Source organism: Diceros bicornis, chromosome 18 (assembly GCF_020826845.1).
Source record: "Diceros bicornis minor isolate mBicDic1 chromosome 18, mDicBic1.mat.cur, whole genome shotgun sequence".
NCBI classification, from domain to species: domain Eukaryota; kingdom Metazoa; phylum Chordata; class Mammalia; order Perissodactyla; family Rhinocerotidae; genus Diceros; species Diceros bicornis.
The window spans coordinates 46,480,070-46,502,870 of NC_080757.1; the positions used below are offsets into that span (position 1 = coordinate 46,480,070).

At 43.4% G+C, this 22,801-nt stretch overlaps 1 protein-coding gene across 5 annotated transcripts in view; it reads left to right on the forward strand.

Moving 5' to 3' along the window:
* The first annotated feature begins 3,323 nt into the window (after positions 1-3,323).
* Positions 3,324-22,801, forward strand: part of MAP3K3 (mitogen-activated protein kinase kinase kinase 3) — a 60,210-nt gene continuing 40,732 nt past the window's right edge. The window contains exons 1-3 of one of the 5 annotated variants that reach the window (XM_058561323.1): positions 3,324-3,715; positions 12,531-12,652; positions 14,279-14,371. In XM_058561323.1, the coding sequence (XP_058417306.1) occupies positions 3,712-3,715; positions 12,531-12,652; positions 14,279-14,371 (219 nt within the window). In that variant the 5' untranslated portion in view covers positions 3,324-3,711. The remainder of the gene's footprint in view (positions 3,716-12,530; positions 12,653-14,278; positions 14,372-22,801) is intronic. The other 4 variants (XM_058561320.1, XM_058561321.1, XM_058561322.1 and 1 more) reach the window with 4 other exon arrangements.

The following is a 22,801-nucleotide window of genomic DNA, read 5'->3' on the forward strand; positions in this document are numbered from 1 at the left end:
TAGATTAGCTCTGGGGGAAGGGAAATGGAGAGGAAGAGCTCTCCAAGTTAGACAACTCGAAGGCATCCAACTTGGGGAACTGAAGATGGAGAGAGGAAATAGAGAACTATGGAGGAAGATGATGAATTCAGTTTGGACCTGTGGAGTCCAAAGTGCCTATGGGATAGATACGCAAGGAGTGACGCCTCTAGAGTTCGGAAGATAGTCCAGTATGCTAAGTGCAGTGTGAGAATGTCTGAGACGGCTGGTTAAGGGACAGACAATGGAAATGAAGCCCTCAAAAAAAGCAGTTACTAGAACAGTAGAAGGAAAATCAGAAGGCTCTTTTCAGCTATGGCTTAGTAGTTGTATGGCAGTTCTCTACTATATACCAGGCACTATTCTAAGTGTTGGTGATAGAGCAGTGAACAGGACCAAGTCCCTGCTCCTACATAGCTTATGTTCATTGTAGGTGGAGAGAAGACAAATAAGCAAATATATAATTACAGGCACTATGAAGAAAAATAAGGCAGAATATGGGGATACAGAATGACGGAGGAGAGAGAAACTATTTTGGATGGGGTGGTTAGGAACTGTTAAGTAGTTGATGTTTGAGCAGAGACCTGAATGAAATGTAGGAATTAGCCATGGGAACATCTTGAGGAAGAGCATTCCAGGCAGAACAAATGGCAAGTGCAAAGGACCTGAGGTGAAAGGTCCTGAACTTGGTAGGTTCAAAGTATGGTAAGAAGGCCAGTGGTAGACATGGGACAGGAGAGGATGGCAGGGGCCAGCTCCTGTTGGGCCTGGAAGGCCACGACAAAGTTTGGGTTTTATTCCAAGTGTGATGGGAAGCCATTGGAGACTTGACAGCAGGGGAGTGACATTATCTGAATTACATTTTACAAGGATCACTCTGGCTGCTCTGTGGAGAACCATTTGTTGGGTGATCACAGAGGAAATGAGACCAATTAAGAGGGTAAGGCAGTCATCCAGGAGAGAGGGTGGCAGCCAGGACTAGGGTGGTAGTGGTAAGAAGTGGTTCGATTCAGATACGATTTGAAGCAAGCTGAAAAGACTTGCTGAATGATTGGATATAGGGGTGTTAGAGAAAGAGTGAAATCAAGGAATATTCCTCCTAGGTTTGTATTGTAACAGTTGGGAAGATAGAGGAGCAGGGTTTTTTGGGAAGGGGGGAAGGAATCAAGAGTTCAGTGTAAAACATGTTAAATTGGAGACATGTTTTAGACATTCCAAGAGAAGCTGCTGAATAGACCTCTGGATACAGGCAAAGGAGTGGGTACAGATTTCCACTGGCATAAATGTGTCTCTTTTTAATATTTATCTCACAGGTCAATAAAATTAAGGGTCAGATCTGAGCCTCAGATTGGCAGATTGTGACCTCCAGCACTGGCCTATTACATGCATTCTCACCAGGGTGATATCCCCAACAGGTGAAAAATGATTCTTAAGGGGTGAAAAAAAATCAGATAATACAGTGGTATGTGGCCTTCAAAGCTCAACCCTACCTGACAAAATCTTATTCCTTAGTATTTAATTTCTCTCATTAGGGAGAATTTAAGTAATTTAAAATTTTCTCCTTAGGGGGTGATAATGAAAAAACAGTCAAGAAACACTAGCCTAGTGAAAGAACATGGCCTTTGGGTGTCAGATGGACCTGGTAGGAATCCTGGCTCTACCACTTGGACATGGTACTTCTCTGAGCTTCACTTTCATCATTTAAATGCCAATAGTATCACTTACATCAGGGTTATTGAAAAGGTTAAATGAGATGATGTACCTGGCATATAGTAAATGACTGATAAATATTACTTTTCTTTCCCCTTTATCTCCCCTTCCCAGAAAAGAGAGATTATTATAGTTAAAGAACTACAATAAACTGGGTAGGGATCTAATCAAGAGTGAAAATGATGGACTTAAAAGCTTGTTGGAGAAAAAAAAACCTAACAGGATAAGAGGCCTGATTAAATATTGGGGGTGGGGGTTGTAAATATGGGAGTCTAAGGTAATTCTTGAGAGATTCAACACCCAAGGCAAAGCCAGCACTAAATGTTCTTAGTTGATAGTTGAAAATGGCATCTGAGGAAGATTATTCTGGCATCTAATTTATAATACACTTGAACAGGGACCAGAGGAAGGGAGCCCATATTAATTGTGGTGGACTTGGAATCTGAAGATCTGAGTGTATAAAATGTTGAACAATGGGGAAATTAATTATGTTCACTCTCTATTTTGAAATATCATGCAGCCAGTACAATTGATTTGGAACAATATTCAGTAGCACAGGAAAACACTTAAAATGTAAGCACACTACAAACCAATATGAAGACATCTTTGTCAAACGTTGTATATCTAGGTAGGAAAAAGATAAAATTATTTCTGGGGTGGGATTTTTATTTAAGTATCTTTTTCAATTTTAATACAAAGAGCTTGTATTGCTTTTATAACCAGAAAAAAAAGTTTTTTTTTTCCCGAAAGAACCGCTCTGATTTTGCCACTTACTGGTTTCGGCCCAGGCCAGCAGCGGAACTCCCATATTTCCAAGGACCCACATTCCAGCACTACCCCAGCCCCTCGGAGGGTGTGGCCTCGGAGGTATGAGACCCAGGAAAAGGCGGGCAGTGGTGAGGCCGCCCCTGCCTCCGGGCAAGCACAGCGTCTGGACCGGAGCTGCGGACTTGCCAGGGGATCCGGTGGCAGAGGTGGACACACGCCGGGAAGCGCTCAGAGCCAGAACGCTCTCCGCTTACTACGCGCCCGGTGTGGGCACTGGGAAGGGCAGGACGCTGGCTTCAGGGACCGCCGAGAGCCAGGAGGGCGAGAGGCCAGGGGGCCCCTTCAGCCCCCGTCACAAACTCCTGGCCCAAAGTAGCCGGCGGGGAACCGCGCCAGCCCGCGCGCCCGCCGAACCTTCGGTGACTGACGGGAGGTGGGGATGTGGGCGGAGCTTCACGCGCGAGCTGTGATTGGAGTAACCAACACCTCCGGGGAGAGAGGGCAGCCAAGACCCGGGGGATGCGCAGAGGCGGGTGCTCAGAGGCCTCTACGTGATTGGCTAGCAGCGGAGTGAACCAGGCGCTGTTCCGATGATTGGCAGGCGGTAGACAGCCCTCAGAAACAGCCGTGGCTTCACTCATTGGCATCCTGTGAGAGTAGGCGGGAATGGTTCATCGTGTGGTGCTGGTGATTAGCTGGCGGCTGAGAGCGAGTTGGGGAGGGAGCGGGGGGGGGGCGGTGGGAGCAGCGGCTTCCTTCTTCTTATTGGCTGTTGAAGTGAGTAGGGGTGGTACGAAGGTCCAGCGACTCCCTGGGATTGGTGGGTGCTGGGGTGAGTGACAGACAAGGGGGCGAGCTGCGCGACCAGCGGTTTGTTTTTCGGAGCGTTCCTGAGGTGGAGAACGGTGGCCGGACGGAGAGACTGCGAGACTGAGGGACTGCCGGGCGGGCGGGTTGAGCGGCGCCGCCGAAGCCGGGCTGGGCCGAGCCGAGGAGCGCCAGGGATGTAGCGGGCCACCCTGCCCATGCCACAGCGCCCGGCCGCGGGCGGAGCCGGAGCCGGAGCCTGGGGAGGCGGCGGGGGCCCCGAGCGCAGCCCGCGCCCCCCGCGCGGAGCCAGGGCCGCTGCCGTCCCCGCCGCCCGGGCCCCCGGCATGCAGCCCTGGCTGCGCAGGTGACACTCGGGCCCAAGCCGCCGCCGCCGCCATCGCCACCATGGGTGAGTGTCGCCACCGCCCCGGCCTGTGCCCGCGCTGCTTCGCGTCGCCCCGCCCCGGGCTGAGGGGAGGAGGACCCTGGGCCGCCGCCTGACAGGCATGGACAGCCCGCCCGGCCGGGGCTGCAGACCGCCGCGCCCGCCCGCCCCGCTCGCGGCTCCGCGGCCCGGGTGGGGGTTCTGGCGCCCCCGGCCCGCCGGGGCGGTCCCGGCCGGCGGAGCCCCCTCGGCAGCCTCCTTCCGGGCCGCGCGGCGGGCGCGTCCCGAGGAAGCGGCGGCCGGGTCGAGGGCCCGTGCTCGGCGGGGCAGCCCGCTCCGGCCCGAGCGAGCCGGCCCGCGAGCCCGAGGGCGGGGGAGCGAGAGCGCAGTGTGGGGCCCGGGCTGGAGGCTGGTGCAGGCCCAGCTGCTGTTGTGTCTTTTCCTTGATTTGCTTTTTTTTCCTGCCTGTGTCATTTCCTTCCCTTTGCTCACACTGGCCGGCCTGCGAGAGTTCCCGGGGCTCGCTCTCGAGCCCTGTGCGCGCCCGGGAGCAGAGGGGAGGGCGTGCGGGAGATAGGCTGCGAGGTGATTAAAACGGCAATCACTGTTATCAACAGCACGGTTGAGAAATGCGAGCTGCACGCAGATTGCTGGAGGTTAGGAATTGGTCGGGGGCTGCCAGTTATAATTCACATCCTGCTTTTTGAAAATCCGGTTGCAGTGTTTTACATCCATTATTTTTATCTTGCGGTATCCCTGAAATTATGTAACTTTTGAAAGAGAGCAGCATTCGCTACACAAAAGAGTCTCTATGAAATCATTTCCTTTTTATCAATATTTGCAATTTCTGTTGTGAAGATGTAATCTAAGAAAGGCTTTTAATGTCTTCCGCACGCAGCATTTGAACTGAATTGTATTTCATGTCCTTTTTGGTAACTTAGCAAATGCCTGTTGGACTAGATTAAGAAGCAAATAACATTTTAGATGTATTTTGCTTCTCTTGTTGAATCAGTTATTGTGATACTCTTGTCCGCAATCACAAGTTTTGCAAAGTATTTGGTATTATCCTAAATAATAAAGGGGTAAACTTCAGTGAAGGGATCCTTTGCAAAGCCATTCATTGCATCTGTGAAGTGCCCCATGTGAAGAGAGAACATTAATATTTGCTTTGCCCTATAGCAAGGTCAAGTCATTTTTGTAGGGGGTTAAGTGTATGCTGTGTCACATTGGGCAGATATTCTTTTGCAGCCTGTCTGTACACTCTGGCTTTGAATGAACTGCCTTGTTCTATTCCATGCTGCCCCTCATTCAGTAAGGGATGGGTTTGTTCATTTGCTGGGCTTACTGTTTCGTTCCCTTACCTCAGAAGTGCTTGCTCCTCTTTGGAAAGTCTCCTATGACAGTAGGCAAAAAAGGAACCTAGTAAGGCTTTGTATTTAACTACGTAATTGAACAAATACTTATTGAACATTTACTATAAATGGGGTGCATAATTCTTCTTGTCCTCCCCAGGCTTCAAACATTTATCTTGTGTTCTAGAATTTGGTGATTGAACTAAATCTTTGAATTGTGGGGGTAGTCTTAAGCCCCAAAGGGGGTGTGAAATACTTGGCGGTGTGCAGACCTCCCACTCCCCACTTTCTTTCTTTCTTTCTTTCCTTCTTGAGGAAGATCAGCCCTGAGCTAACATCCATGCTAATCCTCCTCTTTTTGCTGAGGAAGACCGGCTCTGAGCTAACATCTATTGCCAGTCCTCCTCCTTTTTTTTCCCCAGAGCCCCAGTAGATAGTTGTACGTCATAGTTGCACATCCTTCTAGTTGCTGTATGTGGGACACGGCCTCAGCATGGCCAGAGAAGCGGTGTGTCCGTGTGCGCCTGGCATCTGAACCCTGGCTGCCAGTAGCAGAGCGAGCGCACTTAACCACTAAGCCACAGGGCTGGCCGGCACTCCCCCCTCCCCCACTTTCTTGACTGCTAAACTAGTTAGAGTGCCCAGATGTGTTGGCTACATTTCATAGTCTAACATGAAAATAGATGTCAGCCTGTTTTCACATTTCAAGACATTTTCAAAAAATTTAAATATGTGAGTATATGGAGAGACGGTGATGGGGAGGAAAGGAACTATGTAGGTAGGATCTAGATCCCCAAAGAAAAAAGGACCAGAAACTCAGTGTCTTCTCATTTGGTGGCTGCAGTATATTAGGCAAGCTGGTTTAAGAACCACTGACTAGGGCCGGCCCCGTGGCTTAGCGGTTAAGTGCGCGTGCTCAGCTACTGGTGGCCCCTGTCCGGATCCCGGGCGCGCCCCGATGCACCGCTTCTCGGGCCGTGCTGAGGCCGCGTCCCACATACAGCAACTAGAAGGATGTGCGGCTATGACATACAACTATCTACTGGGGCTTTGGGGAAAAAAATAAATTAAAAAAAAAAAAAAAAAAAGAACCACTGACTGGGGGCCAGCCCCGTGGCATAGTGGTTAAGTTTGTGTGCTCTGCTTCGGAGGCCCAGGGTTCGAGGGTTCCCATCCTGGGCGTGGACCTACACACCAGTCAGCAAGCCATGCTGTGGCGGCATCCCACATAGAAAATAGAGGAAGATTGGCACAGATGTTAGCTCAGGGATAATCTTCCTCAAGCGAAAAGAGGAAAATTGGCAACAGATGTTACCTCAGGGCCACTCTTCCTCACCGCCCCCCCCCCCAAAAAAAAAGAACCACTGCCTGGCTTTCTTCAGAACTCTCCCCTACCCCCGCATACCATTCTCTCCGTCTTTTGTAGATGACCTTGACATGCAATTAGAGCTAATACTGAATTCTCCCAGAAGCTGGCTCTTTATGTAGGGCTCAGCAAGGATAAATATGTACATACACACACAGTCTCTCGCTTAAATACTAGTGTCCGTTTTGGTGGTATAAATGATGAAAATTCAAATTCGCAGGTTTTAGTTGCTGTGGTTCTAGATGAACTCAGGTGGTTGATGAGAGAGAAACATGGACTTATTCATATTCTCATTACACTTGTTAAACTCCAGCCCAGTGAGGAAAGAACTAAAACTAATTTGAGTCCCTGCCCTGCAGGTTCTTTGGTTAAGGGTCGTATTTTCCTGAGTTGTTCTAAGCCCCAAACTCAAGCCTGTTTGACAACTTGGGTTGGTAATAAAAACAGGTCAGATTTTATATTGGCTGTTAGCCCCAGTAAATTTCTAGTGGAAACTACACTTATCCCTGTAAATAATAGGAAATGTTCTTTTTTTTGGCTTTGATACTGTGTGGTTATTAAAAAAAAATGGGGCTTGACTGGTCATTTTTTCTTGGTCACACTAGAATTCTCTCCTAGTTTTAGTAATTATAGGCAAATGCTGTTAATAATACCTGAGATTAATTTACTAGCATTTGTTTGGATTTTTTTGTGTGTGTGTGAGGAAGACTGGCCCTGAGCTGACATCCGATGCCAATCTTCCTCTTTTTGCTGAGGAAGACTGGCCCTGGGCTAACATCTGCGCCCATCTTCCTCTACTTGATATGGGACACCGCCACAGCATGGCTTGACAAGTGGTGCATCGGTGCGTGCCCGGGATCCGAACCTGCGAACCCCGGGCTGCCCCAGCAGAGAGCTCACACTTAACTGCTGCGCCACCGGACCGGCCCCTGTTTGGATTTTTCATAAATGCAATCTGAAACTTAGTGGGAAGTATTACTGAAAAGTATGTAACAACTTAGAAATGTTACAGGAAACTATAGTGAACTGAGTACAGGATTAAGGGTGGTGTGGTTCTGGTTTGATAGCTTGGTTTGAAGTCAGAATCACTGTGATTTACAGACACCTTGTGTCTCTAGAGTTCCAAGTCTGTTGGGAGCTCCTAGTTAGATCAGTCTCAATTCAGTTTGGCTAGAATCTGACCACGTGTGTAGACTCGGAATCGTTAGCAACTGTTTTGATTGAAATTGGGATCCCAATTTAATGAATCAACATGGCTATGTCACAACTAGATTTCTGATATTTTCAAAATTGATAGTCGGATTTTAAAACTGAATTTTAGGCTTTTGTAAAGAGCAAGTATCTGTCCAACTGAGCATTACTTAGGGGAATACACAAAGGATAAGAAGCAGTTTTCTTGGTTCTATCTATGTAAGCTATCCATTTATTCTTTGCCCATTTATTGAATGTCTCTTATGTGTCAGGGGCAGTGTTAGGCCCTGTACCTGCATTTATTCTGTCCTTAAGAAGTTACAGTTAGGTAAGGTGAACCAAAAACATGTAAACAAATAAGTGCAATAGGTGTCGTAGGTACTTTGTCAAAACTGTGTAAAGGTACACAGGAAGGAGCGATTCTATAGTTCAGGGAATGACATACATAACCCTATAGTCTTCAGGCCTTTGATTTAATTTCATTAAACATTAAAATAAAATATAGTGGTAATATATTGATTCTTATGAGGAAGCAGTGGCTTACTTTGTAATATGCATTTTTAAATTTTGGACCACCATCAATTAGTATTGAAGGGCTGTTATATCCCAGAAAAAGAAAATAAACACAAGAATTTGACTTTGAGCTCTAGCAAAGGTTCAACCATGTCCTTGAAGGAAACAAGTTTCTTATGAATTGATGCTGGGGCCTTTTTGCTTATATTTGCTATAAAATGATGTTTGCCCAGGTATGGACTGGGTAGAGGCAGTGGGAGTATATGAAATGTCATGAAGAGTAAGATAGTAAAATCTGACTCAGCGACACTCTGAAGCACAGGATCTCCTGGGTGAGCAGTGTGATCAGATGATCTGGCAGAGCGGGGTAGAGCGTTGACAAGATGAAGAAATAACATTGTTAGTTAAGTGAAAACAAAGATTAAAATATTACTTTGGGGATGTGTATATATGGAAAAGAGTGTCTGGCATAGTAAAGGGACATCATGTAGGACAACAATGTTTATTGAAGGACATGGTGCTTCTGGAGACTTTTCTGGGTTTTTAGCCAAGGGAATTCATGAATGGGAGTGCGTTAAGACCCTGCTTTTAGAGAGAAGTAATAGTTCAGTCTGGAAGAGTGACTTCCTCCTGGAGCTCAAGAGAGAAGAGTGTGTTGCCTGGCAGCCTCCATGCCATAGGTCAGGGTATGAGGAGAAGAAAAAGTACGCGCTGCTGGATGATTATAGATATCTGTCTGCTTAAGAGCTTCCAGTTTTTAAGCCTGGACTCTAATCCTTGTTTCATAGATCCCTTCTTTTGTATTTTATTTTTTTTAATTAATTAATTTATTTATTTATTTTTGCCCCCAAAGCCCCAGTGGATAGTTGTATGTCATAGCTGCACATCCTTCTAGTTGCTGTATGTGGGACACGGCCTCAGCATGGCCGGAGAAGCGGTGCGTCAGTGCACGCCTGGGATCCGAACCGGGCTGCCAGCAGCGGAGCTCGTGGAGCTCGCGCACTTAACCGCTAAGCCACGGGGCGGCCCATCTTTTCTATTTTCTATGAATAGTCCTCCCCTCTAGATTCTTAACCTCTTAATCTCTAGAGTGAACTTCTTCCTCTGTGCTTCTTCCTAGTTGCTCAGACCACCCCCATCCTCTGGAAATCTTTTCGGGGTTATAGCACACTATTACCCGTGCCTCAACTTGTTCACATGTAAAGTTCACAAATGCATTGTTGATTTCCAGTACTTCCAATTTTCTTTTCATCTCCAGCTTCTTGATTCCCTTTAAAATTTTGTTTCTGCCTCTACCACTCTGCTGGATCTGCCTGGCCTATGCCTGCCGCTGCCCTTCTTTGGTCCTGGCTTCTGTGGTGTCACTCTTTTGTTTTTTCTAATCCTCTTTAAGGCTTATTTGCCAGCATACCTTCTTCCTACTCTACTCGATACGGATTACTACTCACTGAGGATCAGTCCTTGACTCTATTTTCTTCCCCTCTGCCCCTCACTTACTTTCATGACCTTTCTCTCCTCAGTTCATTTTTTAAGCTCTCCTGCATAGCTGGAACAGCTTGCTTTTCTGAAAGAATCTTTATTCTGTTAATAATTTTGTAAAATCATCTCTACAAGCTTTTGCTACTCACATTGTAAAAAAAATTTTTTTACACATGTGCATCTATGTACTCTGGTTTGTATATTGTGTAATTCAATCTCTTTATTTGTATAACCTTGTATTTGTGTGTCATCTATCCTTTTACCCCTAGAGTTTGAATACCTTGAAATATCTTTCAAAAACAATCTAATGTATAATACATGATAGGTACTCAGTAAATGGTTATTGTTAATATTAATAAAAATTCATGAATAAAATTAAGTATTAGGATTGATTAAGCGGCCTCCAGTCTTTTCCCATTGACCTTTTTCCATTGATGATAATAATAGCCAGCATTTTTTTTAGCATTACCAGGGGTTAGGTGTCATGAGGAATGATTTGAAAGTTTTTTTTTTTTGTTTAACTCTCACAGAAGCTCTGTGAAATGATACTTTTATTATCTCCGTTTTGCAGATGAGGAAATTGAGGTTGAGGGAAAATAAGTGATTTGTTCAAGGCCTCCTTAAATCCAGGTCTTTCTGACTCCAAAGTCCATATATCTGACTGCTGCACTCTAAGAAAGCTGCTGTTTTTAAAAGTTTTGTTTGTTTGTTTTTATTTTTTAAGGAATGCCATACTGGAGTGCTGATAATTCAGTTAAAATCTCAATCCAGGAAGAAATGCCTAAAAGAGCCACTTGATTTACTTCCTGTCTTTATCCATGTCCTCAGTTTGAAGTATCAGTTTAAGAACCTGTCTGCCTCTAGCAATGTATTCGACACAAAATCAGATTCTATAACCCTGTTTCACTTATGTCTGTTGTCCTGGATTTCAAGAGATAGTGCCAAACCATTCCTCTAGTGTGTTCTCAGCACTGGAACTACCAAACAAGTTTATCCATTAAGTAATGCCAGGAATTGGTTAGCTTCCTGGAAACAGAATTTGTCAACCTGATAAACCAGCTCTTATAATAGAATCATCTTATACAGAATTAGAAATGATTTCTCTAGTCATACTTGTCGTAGATTTGACTTGAAAAGTGTGTGTGTGTGTGTGTGTGTCTGTGTGTGTTCACATCCATCTTGTTTCACTATCTGAGTTGAGACAACAACTGAAATTCTCAATTCTAAGGCTGGTTATCTTGATACGGAAAACTCCATGCATTCTGCTGTTGGGAATCTCTCTTGATGCTCCTCAGAAAACACCTACCTAGTCATAAACCTCCTTATAATGATCCCAGTTTACTGTTACAGTTGCCTAATAATTTTATACATATATATTATATTTAATAATACATAAGCCAATTTAATATATAAGCCTCTGTATATTATATATGTATAAACCAATCTTCCTAGCTTAGGTGTTATGTTCTAGTTTTTAAACCTTGGTTGGGAGGTTAAAAAATGAAAAACCAAGCAAGTGCCCTTTCTTTAAGAAGCCTGTAGGGAAATTGCTAGAAAATATAAAGTAATTGATGGGATATATGTGTTTTAATTTTAACAGGTCTTTCTGTAGATACCTACTTCTTCCTCATTCGTTATCCCTTTTACCTCATTCTTTCAGTACAACTCGATCACCCTCATACATACTTTTGTATATATTTTGAAATGGAATTAGATGGGAAGCTACTCTACTGATGTTTTTCCTGCAAGTTTTAAATCTTATTTTACTTTTCTGAGCGGGCAAAAACCTCTTCATGGGCACCTTTCTCCTTCCTTTCTGCACCTCCTCAGAGGGCATGTAGGGCACCTGAGCAGATTTGGTCTAGGAAGAGGGGAGAGGTAAATAGCACAATTTTACTTTCCATACTTCATTCTATTCTTTCCTTTCCACAAAGTATTAGAATATTTCCAAGGGACAATGATAAAGAGCAGAAGATAGGTACTCTCCACTCTTTGGGTGGAGTCTCTTGTACTCACTTCTTTTAATGTGTGTCCCAAGTTCCCAAGTGACTCATTTGTCACCAAAGCAAGTGTAACAACTCATCCCTCATGTTCCTTTTTAGACCAACAGATTTATATATTTTCAACTCTTAAATGCTATTTGAGTGGACAAGGATCTCTGGAAGGATCTGGGGAACTTTGCAAAACATGGAATTGGGCCGATTTGGGTTCTGGGTTTTGGCCAGTTGTCTTCAGTGCATGAGAACTCAAGTACTCTATGCTATTTCAAGAAAAGGGGATTAAAAGTAATGCCAGTAAGGCAGGGACAATGCACTGCTTGGTCAGTTAGGGAAGAAAAACAATAGAACTGCCTTTTGACGTCCCTGTGGGAAGCAGAAGGCCTATAAACTTGTAAAGAGTTGGGAGGGCATTCAAAGGCTAGGCTTGTAAAAAAAAATTCTGTTCAAAGCAGCTACCTGAGGTCCTTGTTTGGTACCTTTTAAAATGTGCCTTCCTACATGTGATGCTTTAAGAATAAGTCTGTGACTGTCCCATAATCAGCTCTCCATGAATTAATCTTTTCACTCAGTACCCTAGTACACTGTGCTGTGTTGTTTTTCACTTCACTCCAGCTTTCCATCTATTTTTCCCGATTGAGTTTCTCTGGCACAGGAGGAATTGCTCTGTTTGAGCACCTCCTTTGCCCCCCTGCATTGGTAATTATTACTGCCAGAAATCTGATTGCAGAGCTGTTAAGAATCCGTTAAAATTCAAGTTGCCATAGTCTGACCTCAGTTATCTGGCTGCTTTTGAGAGACATCAAATGCATGTGATTATAGTTATAACGTCTGTCATTTTACCTGGGCAGAACTCCCTGAGTATTAGTCATATAATTTGTGAAAGTAATTCGCTGGTCAGTATTAAAGTATCTTAGCCCATGTGCTCTCTTTTATTGCAGACGAACAGGAGGCATTGAACTCGATCATGAAGGATCTGGTGGCCCTCCAGATGAGCCGACGTTCTCGAGCTCCTGGATATGAGACCATGAAGAACAAAGACACGGGTCACCCAAATAAGCAGGTATGTGTGGTCCTGGAAGATTTAACTAAATTTTGGGGGAAGGGGTTTTCAAATGGGAAATATTTGAGAAGCAAAGGATACTCTAATACCAGGCTTGAATGCTATTGGCCCCTTCTTTTTGTCTGTTAAATGGTAAATGATATATACCAACCAGGTGTGGGTCATGATCTGCAGTCCCAAAGCCTTGTGCGTAGTGTTTCATCTGTGGAGAATAAGAATAATTCCTTTGCTTATTATGGGGACAGTATTTGTATAATTTTTCCTTTACAGTGATTATTTGGCAAATATTTTATCCAGGTTCACAATTCCTAATTCAGAAGGTTTTTAGCTACCTTACAGTATATACTTAGGAAAAATTAATTAATTTTGGTATTCGTTTATGTAAAATATAATTAGGAAGGGAAATTTATTTAATAAAATGTCATATATTCTAAAGGTAACAGTGAATGATTTTGTTGTTTACAGTTGTTTCCCCATATTAACTCAGGTAGTTGCGGGTGCCTATTTTATTGAGAGTTGTGTGCTTCTTTAGGAAAACAGTTCCTATTTTTGTTAACATTTAAACTTGTGAGCTGTTGAGAACCTTCTTCTCACCTCCATTGTCATTTACCTCCGTTTTCTCGATACTTTGGCCTGTAGAGAGGAGTGAATGATGGGGGGTTTTGCTCTCTAGTGGGTATCTGGTGCTATATCAGATGGCTGTGTTTGGTGTGTTTGATGAAAATTTGTCCATTACATCCTCCCTTGTTGTTCTCTTCATTATCAGCTAACCTTCTCTCTCCTCGTTTGCACCTTGTCTACCAATTCTTCAGAAGTACCCTTGACTCCTCCAAAAAGTATAAGGCCTAGAACTTTTTCAGTCTGAGGTTTGCTAGATATAGCTTCCCAGGGTATTTCCTGCCTTTAGGAAAACTAGGGACCCTGAGTTCTTTTGTTTCATGTTATAACAGAAGGATTAGTTTGGAAAGCTGCTTTTACTTTTGTGGTTACCTTACAGAACTGGGGGAACAACAGAATAGGGCCCATTCTTGTACTATTTTCATACATTATTCTGACTAATTGTGTGGGTTCTCCCTTGCTGTAACTCGTTTCTATTCAAAGCTGCTTTTGGAAGGAGTATTTTACCAGAAGTGAGTCCCCTCCCCCAGGCTTGAGTCTAATGACCTCACTTTCCTTCCTGTCTTCCTATGTGGAGTGTGCTTGTAACGCTCCAGTCAGCTGACCTTTCTCCAAATGGGACTATTAGCATGGATGTCAGTTAGTAGGTGAAAAGGGGAAGCTTTCTTGAGTTAGAAGGCCCAAAGGGACCAAACTGGGAAGAGGAGGGGTGGACTGGTCCCTGATCATTCCTTGAAGGGAGATGACCTTTTAGGAATCCATCTGCTGAGAGCTTAAAAGCTATTATAAGAAAAGTCCTCATCTTTTACTGTGTCTGTTGCTGTGTTATTGGAGTCAAGTCAGTGGTTATGAAGGTAGAAGGCTGTGAAAAGGGTTGACTACTGGTGAGGAAGTAATCTTAACAAGAGGTACTGGCTCTTCAGACCCACAATTTACTTGAATATCATCAAACTTTTTCTGTTGCATGGAGGATACAAGTTATTAACCTCAGTTTTTTTGTTTTTAAAGAAAAAACACAACAGCAGCAGCTCAGCCCTTCTGAACAGCCCCACAGTAACAACAAGCTCATGTGCAGGGGCCAGTGACAAAAAGAAATTTTTGGTAAGGAACCAAATTGCCTGTTAAAGCTAAAATGTGCTTTTAAATCTGATACTAGTGCTGGAAGAGTGTGGAGTACATTTCCTGGACAAATCGTTTGAGTAGATTTGTAGGGAGCACTGGTTACTCATTGCCTATGTTCTACGCTTTTGGTCGCCATTTCTCATAACAATATTATTCATAAGCAGCCTTTATCAGTGCTCTCCAATAAACTTTCTGTGATGATGGAAGTGTTCTTTATTTGTGTTGTCCAATGTAGTAGCCACTAGCCACACGTAGCTATTGAGCAACTGAGGAACTGGATTTTAAATTTTATTTCATTTTAATAATTTAAATTTAAATAGCCACATGTGGCTAGCAGCTATTGTCTTGGACAGCACAACTTTATATACTATATAAGGGACTATTGTTGGGCAAGAAATTAAGTACATACAGGCTTGGAGATGTTTAGCGATTCATTGGTACATTCATTGCTCCACATAGGTCATGAGTTTCTATGCATTGTGTAAAGCTCATCAGTAGGAGTCCTATCTAAGATTCTATTCCAGGGAGCGTGGGGATCTGGGGGGAATGTGAAGCTACGGAACTAGCATGGCTGTTTAGAAATTGAAACTCAAAGTTTTATGCTAATATTAGGTAAAAGGGTGATGAAAATGTCAAGATAGCTTTTTCCCTTAATAGAGTCAAGGTTATAGAATGGTCTCTCCTGGGAAGTGTAGCAGATGTTCAGCTTCTGACCAGGAGAAGTATTCTTCAGCAAAATCCTGAAAGCAGAAAGAGGGCGAAAGTCTCAGTGAATGCATTTCTAAGAAGGATAGGGTGAGATGGAAGTGAGGGGAACATTTCAGCGGGGAGGTGTTTACAGCTTAGCGTGATGAAAAGAGTCTAGAGACGTCAATAATCTGTTAATGTAGGACTTTACAATATACAGAGTGAATTCACATTATTATCTTTGTTTTTGTTCGCTTGGGCCTGGGATAGGATTAAGCAGTTTTCTTCATTACCAGTTCTGCCAGAAGGTCTGTGCTTAGGAGGAGAGAGGAATGAAAGATCAAAACCTAATTTAAATAGCTAAGAGATGCTAAGTTGGGCTAAAGATTCAAATCGCAGGGTCCCAGTTGAAAGTGACTGAGTATTTTGGCCAGCAAGAGAGGTTGTTTATTCAGGGATGGGATGGTGCTAGCAGAGGCAAACAGCATATAGGTGTGAGAATGGCAGTGCTGGCTACAGGCAGAGCTGAGATTGATATAGCCTTATGGGGCTCAAGTTTGGCACAGCAAGGCAAGCCAGAGGAGCTGTGGGTTCATTGATAGAATTGTTTGGGGGCTGAGGCCTGGAAGAACTGGAAAACCGAATTTAATATCTCGGCTTGGCAGGACTTGACATCCTCTTCCCTAAGTAAACAAGCTAGGTAACTAATTGAAAAAGAGAATGCATTTGAGAACAGCTAAGCATTTTGAGCTGCTGTGGAAGTACATGAGCAGTGAGGTGCATTGCAATGAACTATTTGCTAGGAGATAGGCTCTGTGTTCTCTGTATTCTCCCTCCTGTACATTAGGTCCCTGGAAGCCTACAGCCTGGCTAGAGCTGGCTGAACATTCTTAGATGATGGCACATCGTAGGTGTGGCCGGGGCCCGTGGATGGTTTGCAGGCCATGATGTGCAACATCCCTTTAGCAGTCATCAACTCACAGTGCTTTATCAACAGGTGCTATTTCTCTGTGAGGCTGACAGCTTAGTGTAGTGAAAAGAACAGCACTGGCCTAGAAGTCACTGAGTTTTTAATAATCCATTAACACAGGATTTTACAATTTACAGAGTGCTTTGAGCAACAACAGTTAAGAACAATAACAGCAACTGATAAGCCTATGTATAATACTTTAAAGTTTACAAAACGCTTATGCAATGGTATTAAGTACAGCCAGGGAGCAAACTCTGATCTTCTGATTCCTGGTCATAGTAATTTTACCGTGTGTAAGTCTAATAACCTTTCTAAGCCTCAGTTTTTCCATCTGAAATATAGACATAATACAGTCACAGGCTGCATAATGACTTTTTGGTCAATGACGGACTGAGAATATGATGGTGGTCCCATAAGATTAGTACTGTATAGCCTAGGTATATAGTAGACTGTACCATCTAGGTTTGTATAAGTGCACTCTATGATGTTTGCACAATGACGAATTTGCCTATTGATGCACTTCTCAGAACGTATCCCCGTCGTTAAGCGACGCATGACTATACTACCTACTGTGTCTACTTAAAGTCGTCATAAGATCATAGACAGAATGTAAAGCATTTCTTTTTTTTTTTTTTAAGACTTTATTTATTTATTTTTTTCCCCCCAAAGCCCCAGTAGATAGTTGTATGTCATAGCTGCACATCCTTCTAGTTGATGTATGTGGGACGCGGCCTCAGCATGGCCGGAGAAGCAGTGTGTCGGTGCGCACCCGGGATCTGAACCCGGGCTGCCAGCAGCAGAGCGCACGCACTTTAACCGCTAAGCCACGGGCCGGCCCAAGCATTTCTTACATTGTAAAACAAATGTACAAACATAAAGCAGTAGTGATTACATCACGTCTATGATGTTCTGGCATTGTGGGTACGAGCTCTAGTGAAAACTTTAAACCAGAACTATGCATACTGTCATGGAACTGAAAGGGTTCAGGTTTTCTATCTTTATTGGACTGTTATTACTGTCTATCAGATGGTCCTTTGCAAACTTTTGAAGCTAGCCTAATTTCTGAAAGTCCCAGTGGAGGAAGAAATAGAATCCTTATTTCCACGGATTCCTATTTCCCTTGATTCTTATCAAAATGGTAGGTGGAGGCTTGAACAGAGCCCAGGGTCTAAATCTGACCCTCCTGATATTCACTAGTGGATGCTTCAGAATGGAAAAGTTGATTTCTTCATGGCAGGCACTAGCAGGGCAGGGCTCTTGGTTATCAGTTCTAAAGGAGAAGAATTCTAGGAGCTGTTGCTCCAGCAGGGTCAGTGATTGAGCAGACTGTCTTTTGCTTTTACTGTGATAGATCTGCCTCTTCAGGACTTCCTTTGTCTTTCAAGGGTTGTTAATAGGATAGGCTGTCTAGTTTGAAAATAAAACATAAAGCAACATGTGAGCCTGGTATTCTATTTTCTAAGAAGGTTGCTTTTCTTGTGTGTGTAAGGTAGTTCATTAAGCAACAATAGACAACTAATACACCATTCAGTCACTCATCACTGATTCATTCCAACACTCACCAAGCCCCTACTGTATGCCAGGCACAATGCTAGGACTGGAGATACAGAAGGAACTAGGGCAGAGAAGAAGGTTGCTTTATAATCATCTCTTTCACTGATCTCTTAGGGTTTTCCTAAGTCACACAAATAAAAATATTTTTGTTGCTTTTCTCTTTTTCTTCTCATTTATTTACTATCATTGGCAAGGTAAGGACTCCAGTGCCAAAGATGTGGGAGCCATCAAAGCTGTACAGCAAATACAGGGAGAGGGAGCACTACAGAATCAGAGAGAGGGTGCCAGGGATGATGGCTAGCCGAGCCCTTTGCCAGGTCAAATTAGTTTACAAACCTTTGTTGAGTAAGCAGTGTTGGATTTTTTTTTTTGATTTCTTGGGAGCCCTCTTGGATTACATGTTCAGATGTTGAGTTCAGACTTTGAAAAGGTCATTTCTACTTAAGTTTGGTATCATCGAAGGTTACTCTTGTTGCCCCCGCTAAGTTCCCAAATCTGTAGCTCAACCTGGGGTCCTGCACTTTCCTTCTCCTGGGCATGGCTCTCACTTTTCCTTTCACCAGATTGGCTGTAGTGGGCAGGGGACTTGAACCTGCACAGACCTGAATTTTTGTACTGGAACTTTTTTCTCCGCAGCTGTGGCACCTCTCTATTCATTTCAACATGTGCCTATAGTCAAGCTTTTTGGACCTCCAAAAGAAGTATAGGTTCCCTGTACCCTAGGAATCATGAGGTCTTATTGGGAAATGAGAAATACATGAGAAAAAGAAACTAAGGTAGGGTGGAACTATGCCTACATATATGGTTCACATAGTGAGTGCTATGGGAGGCCAGGAAAGTAAAAGATGAACTTGGGCCGAAGGAGTTGTGGAGTCATTTCTGGAGGAGGTGGCACTTGAACGAGGCTGTGAAGGATGTATAAAAGTTTAGTTTGGTAGAAAGGAGGAAGGGTGACGCTCCAGGTCCGAAAACTGAATGATTAAAGGCCTAGGGGAAGGAATGAATATGGCATATTTCAGGAAATTGGGTGGGCATTGATCCGGCTGGAGAGAGGGCTCCTGTTGAGAACAGTGTAAGATGGTTAGGTGAACTGAGTGAGCTTAAATTCGAGATGGCTTTGAATGATAGCTGAAAATTTAGACTTTATTCCATAGATCATGGGTATCACTGATTACTTTTTGAACAAGGAAGCAACATGGTGAAAGCAGTAGTTAAGATAACTGAAGCTGTAGAGGAATGTAGAATGTGTTGGAAGGGGAGAGCCAAGAAGTGCAGATGCTGCTTTAGAAATCCAGGAGTGAGAGGAAAGGGGCTCAACGAGGGTGATGATGGAGACAGTGGCAAGCAGAGTCTTGTACTGGGGGCCTTTGAAGGGAGAATTGAAACTTGCTGTTTGGCTGTAAGGAGGGGAAAGGAAGGAAAGAATCAAGCAGAACTCAGAGGTTTGAGCCTGTAGCCAGGAGAGCTGTGGGATCAATGTTAGAAATGTCAACACTGAGAAGGGAGACTAGCTTAGGAGGATAGTTGATGCGGACACATGGATAGGTTGAGTTCGCAATTACAGTGAAAAAACTCTTGAGAGTGTGTGCATATATGTGTGTGTAGTTTTTGCAGGTCCATAGTCCCTTATCTGCAATTCTGAAATCCAAAGAGTACTACAAACTGAAAGGCTTTCTTTTTCTTTCTTTTTTTTTTTTTTTGTAAATGTGCGGCAAACTCATTTGGGAACAAAACCTGGCCTGAGCAGACACAAGGCTATTTATAGTCTTTATTTATTCCACTTATTGTGAAAATTCATACTTTTCACTACAAAAACTAGCTTGTGCTGTCTTAACAGATAAAACCTAAATCTTAGTGACTTAACACATGACCGGTATGGGGAAGGAGAGGACAGTGTTCCCCACAGTCACTTAGGGACCCTGACTGAGGGTGGCTCCACTGACCTGGAACATATGGCTGCCAGGGAAGAGAGTATAGAACTCAAATCTGTTTCCAGCTCTTGGTCAGAACTAGTCACAAAACCCCAAACTAACTTCACAAGAGGCTAAGCAATGCAGAGGAGCGCATGGAATACCTATGAGCAATCTGCCTCTGTCGTGGGAGTGTTGCCCCAGACACCCTTCCCTGCGGGAGGTGTCCCATAATATATAGAACATGTACCATCATTACCTCTCTAAACCCAAAAAGTGCATTCCGAAACACTTTTGGCCCCAAGGGTTTTGGCTAAACCATAATGGGCTTGTATTATCATTTATTGAGCGTTCACCATGTGTCAGGTACTGTTCTCATATCTTTACCCAATTATTTCATTTAATTCTTTTGATAACTCCATGAGATAGATATTATCACTATTCTAACAGGAAACTGAGTCACAGAGCTGTTAGTAACAAGTTTAAGGTCACATAGCTAAGAGGTTGTAGAACCAGGATTTGAAGTCAGACAGTTTGACTCTAGTGCTACATTCTTAACAGTGACTTATCTGCCTCATATATGTGGCAGACAGATGAAGTTTTGCTTGAGAGATAGGGGCTGGACATAGAGATTTGGGAATCTTCTGTTTAGAGGTTGCCTGATTTTTTTATTCCTACTGAGGAAAAGATGTGAGGAGAAAGGGAGAGATCCAGAGGCCAAAAGTCCGGATATGGAGGACCAGTCACATGTTGGGGGAGGGGTGGGAGAAGGCGTGAGGAACAGGAACTAGCAAAGAAGCAGAAGTGGTTAGAGTGGTGGCAGGTTCCCTGGGCTGGAATAGAGTCACAGAAGGCAGGGGAGGAGAGAACCTCATGCAAGAGGACTTGGCCACCAGTGTGAAATGCCTCAGAGAGGCAAGGAGAATGGTTGGCAGGAAGGAATTGAATCCAGTTATCTTTATCTGAACTTCCCTTATCCATGGCTTATTCTGGTCAGCCTGACGGGAAACCCAGATTTAGGAATTTGGCAGATTTGGGCACATGGTGTGGTACATGGAAGCCGGTCATAGACCTGCATCTTGCTCTGGAAAGGCTGTCACCACATCAGAGAAGGGATTCAGAGCGCTAGGCATCTTTGTTTACACCGCTTACTAATCACAGGCTTGGTTAGTCTTGAGTAGGAGTGATTTGTGGTTTGAGGCAAAAGTTTAATTCCCTTCTGGCTAAATTCACATAGAATAGTGCTCAGATTATGGCCCATCGTGAAATAAATTTAGTTCCTTCGGTCCCACAAAGGGACGGAGGGGATTCCTTCGTAGGTGCATCTAAATATAATGTCCTAGTTGAAGAATGAGAGCTATAGTTATATGTTTTTTATTATTATAAAAAAATAGATAAAAATCAACAGATTAAAAAAATCAACAGAAAAAAAACCTAAGGAAATTTGAATAAACTATGGACTTTAGTTAATATACCAATATTGGTTAATTAACTGTAACAAAAGTACCATACTAATGTACGATGTTAATAATAGGAGAAACTGTGTATGGGAGGACAGAAGGGTATGTGGGCACTTTCTCCTCTACTTGCTCAATTTTTCTGTAAATCTAAAGCTATTCTAAAAATAGACTCTCTTAATAAAAAATAATAATAATGAAAGCTACACCAAGGTGTGCTGGGCTGTGAGCAGAAGGAGGTGAAAGGATGTGGTAAATCACCTGTAGGGACAGACAGGACTGCTAACTGCGGTGAGCACTTAGGAGCACTCCAGAGCCAGTTGTGGAACTAGAGAGTATAGGATGCTGGAGATGGCCTGTCAGAGCATAGCAGCATGTCTCAGGCACCGTGCTTTGGTAGGCCCTTGCCGTGGTAACTGCTTAGCATTTCAGGGGAAGGAGAAAAAGAAGACATTGAAAAAACTGCTGTCACTCATATAAACCTTGAATCCACATGATAACTTCCTCTGCAGCACTGCCCCACCTTTCTGCTTGCACACACACATGTGTGCACACATGCTCACCTAGAATGCAGACCAGATCACGTAGACTGCCTTCCCGTTCTACCTCCTCCATCCCCATCCACTCACAACCTCAGCCAAAGCTTCCTCTACTGGTTCCCCTGGCCCCGTAGCTTGCTGCATGATTGGTACCCCTGTGCCCTGGTTCTGACTGCATTGTTATTTGATCTCCTCTATGAGTTCCAAAAAGTAAGACCTTTTTGAACTACCACAAAAGACCCTGTGGTAGTTTCCTTCTTTCAGTGCTCCCATTGCAGCCCTGCATCTGTGAGTAAAATAAACTTCCTTTGCCTGTGTGACGCTTAAATTGTAGCATAGCATGGTGGTTAAGAGCTAGACTTCCAGGATTTGAATCCTGGCTCTTCTTTTAAAGCATTGTGACCTTGAGGGAACTTAGTCAACTTCATTATACCTCAGTTTCTCCTGTAAAATAGGGATAATTATAGTACCTGTTGTGAGGATTCGTTTAATTGATATATGTAACATATTTAGAACAAGATTTAGTACATTGTAAATGCTCAATAAATGTTAGCTATTGTTGATTTCACTCATATGTGAAAGATAAACTAACACACGCACAGATAGAACAGTTTAGTGGTTACCAGGGGGTCGGGGGTGGGCGCAAGGGGTGGAGGGATGCACTTGTATGGTGACTGATAAACAATAATGTACAACAAAAATTTCACACACACAAAAAAATAAAATCATTGGAAGAACTGTAAAAAAAAATTAAATAAAAAAATAAATGTTAGCTATTGTTATATGTTATTAATGGATAAAGTGGTCCATATGTTACATTAAAGGATGAGAGAATTATATCAGGGCTATGCTTTGAAGAGTTGTCACATTGCAGGCCTCTTTCCTCAGGGAAGCTTTGCTGTCTGCTGTTTAGTGTGTGAACTTTTCAGGGACACAAAGCTCTTTGAGCCCCAGTTTCCTTGTCTTTAAAATAATGGGTTAGAGGATGGTACTCTTATGTTTTAATTCTGCGATTCTCAAGGTGTCGTCTAGGGACCCCTAGCAGGTTCCCAAGAACCTTTCAGGAGGTCCATGAGGTCAAAACTATTTTTGTAATAATATTAAGATGTTACTTGCCCATTTCACCCTTATTCACTTAAGAATGTACAGTAGAGTTTTCCAGAGGCTACATGATATGTGTTATCACAGCAGATTGAAAGCAGAAGCTGAAATGAGAATCCAGCTGTCTCCTATTAAGCCACGCATTAAAGAGATTTGCACTGTCACTAAACTTTTTAAAAAATAGTTATTTT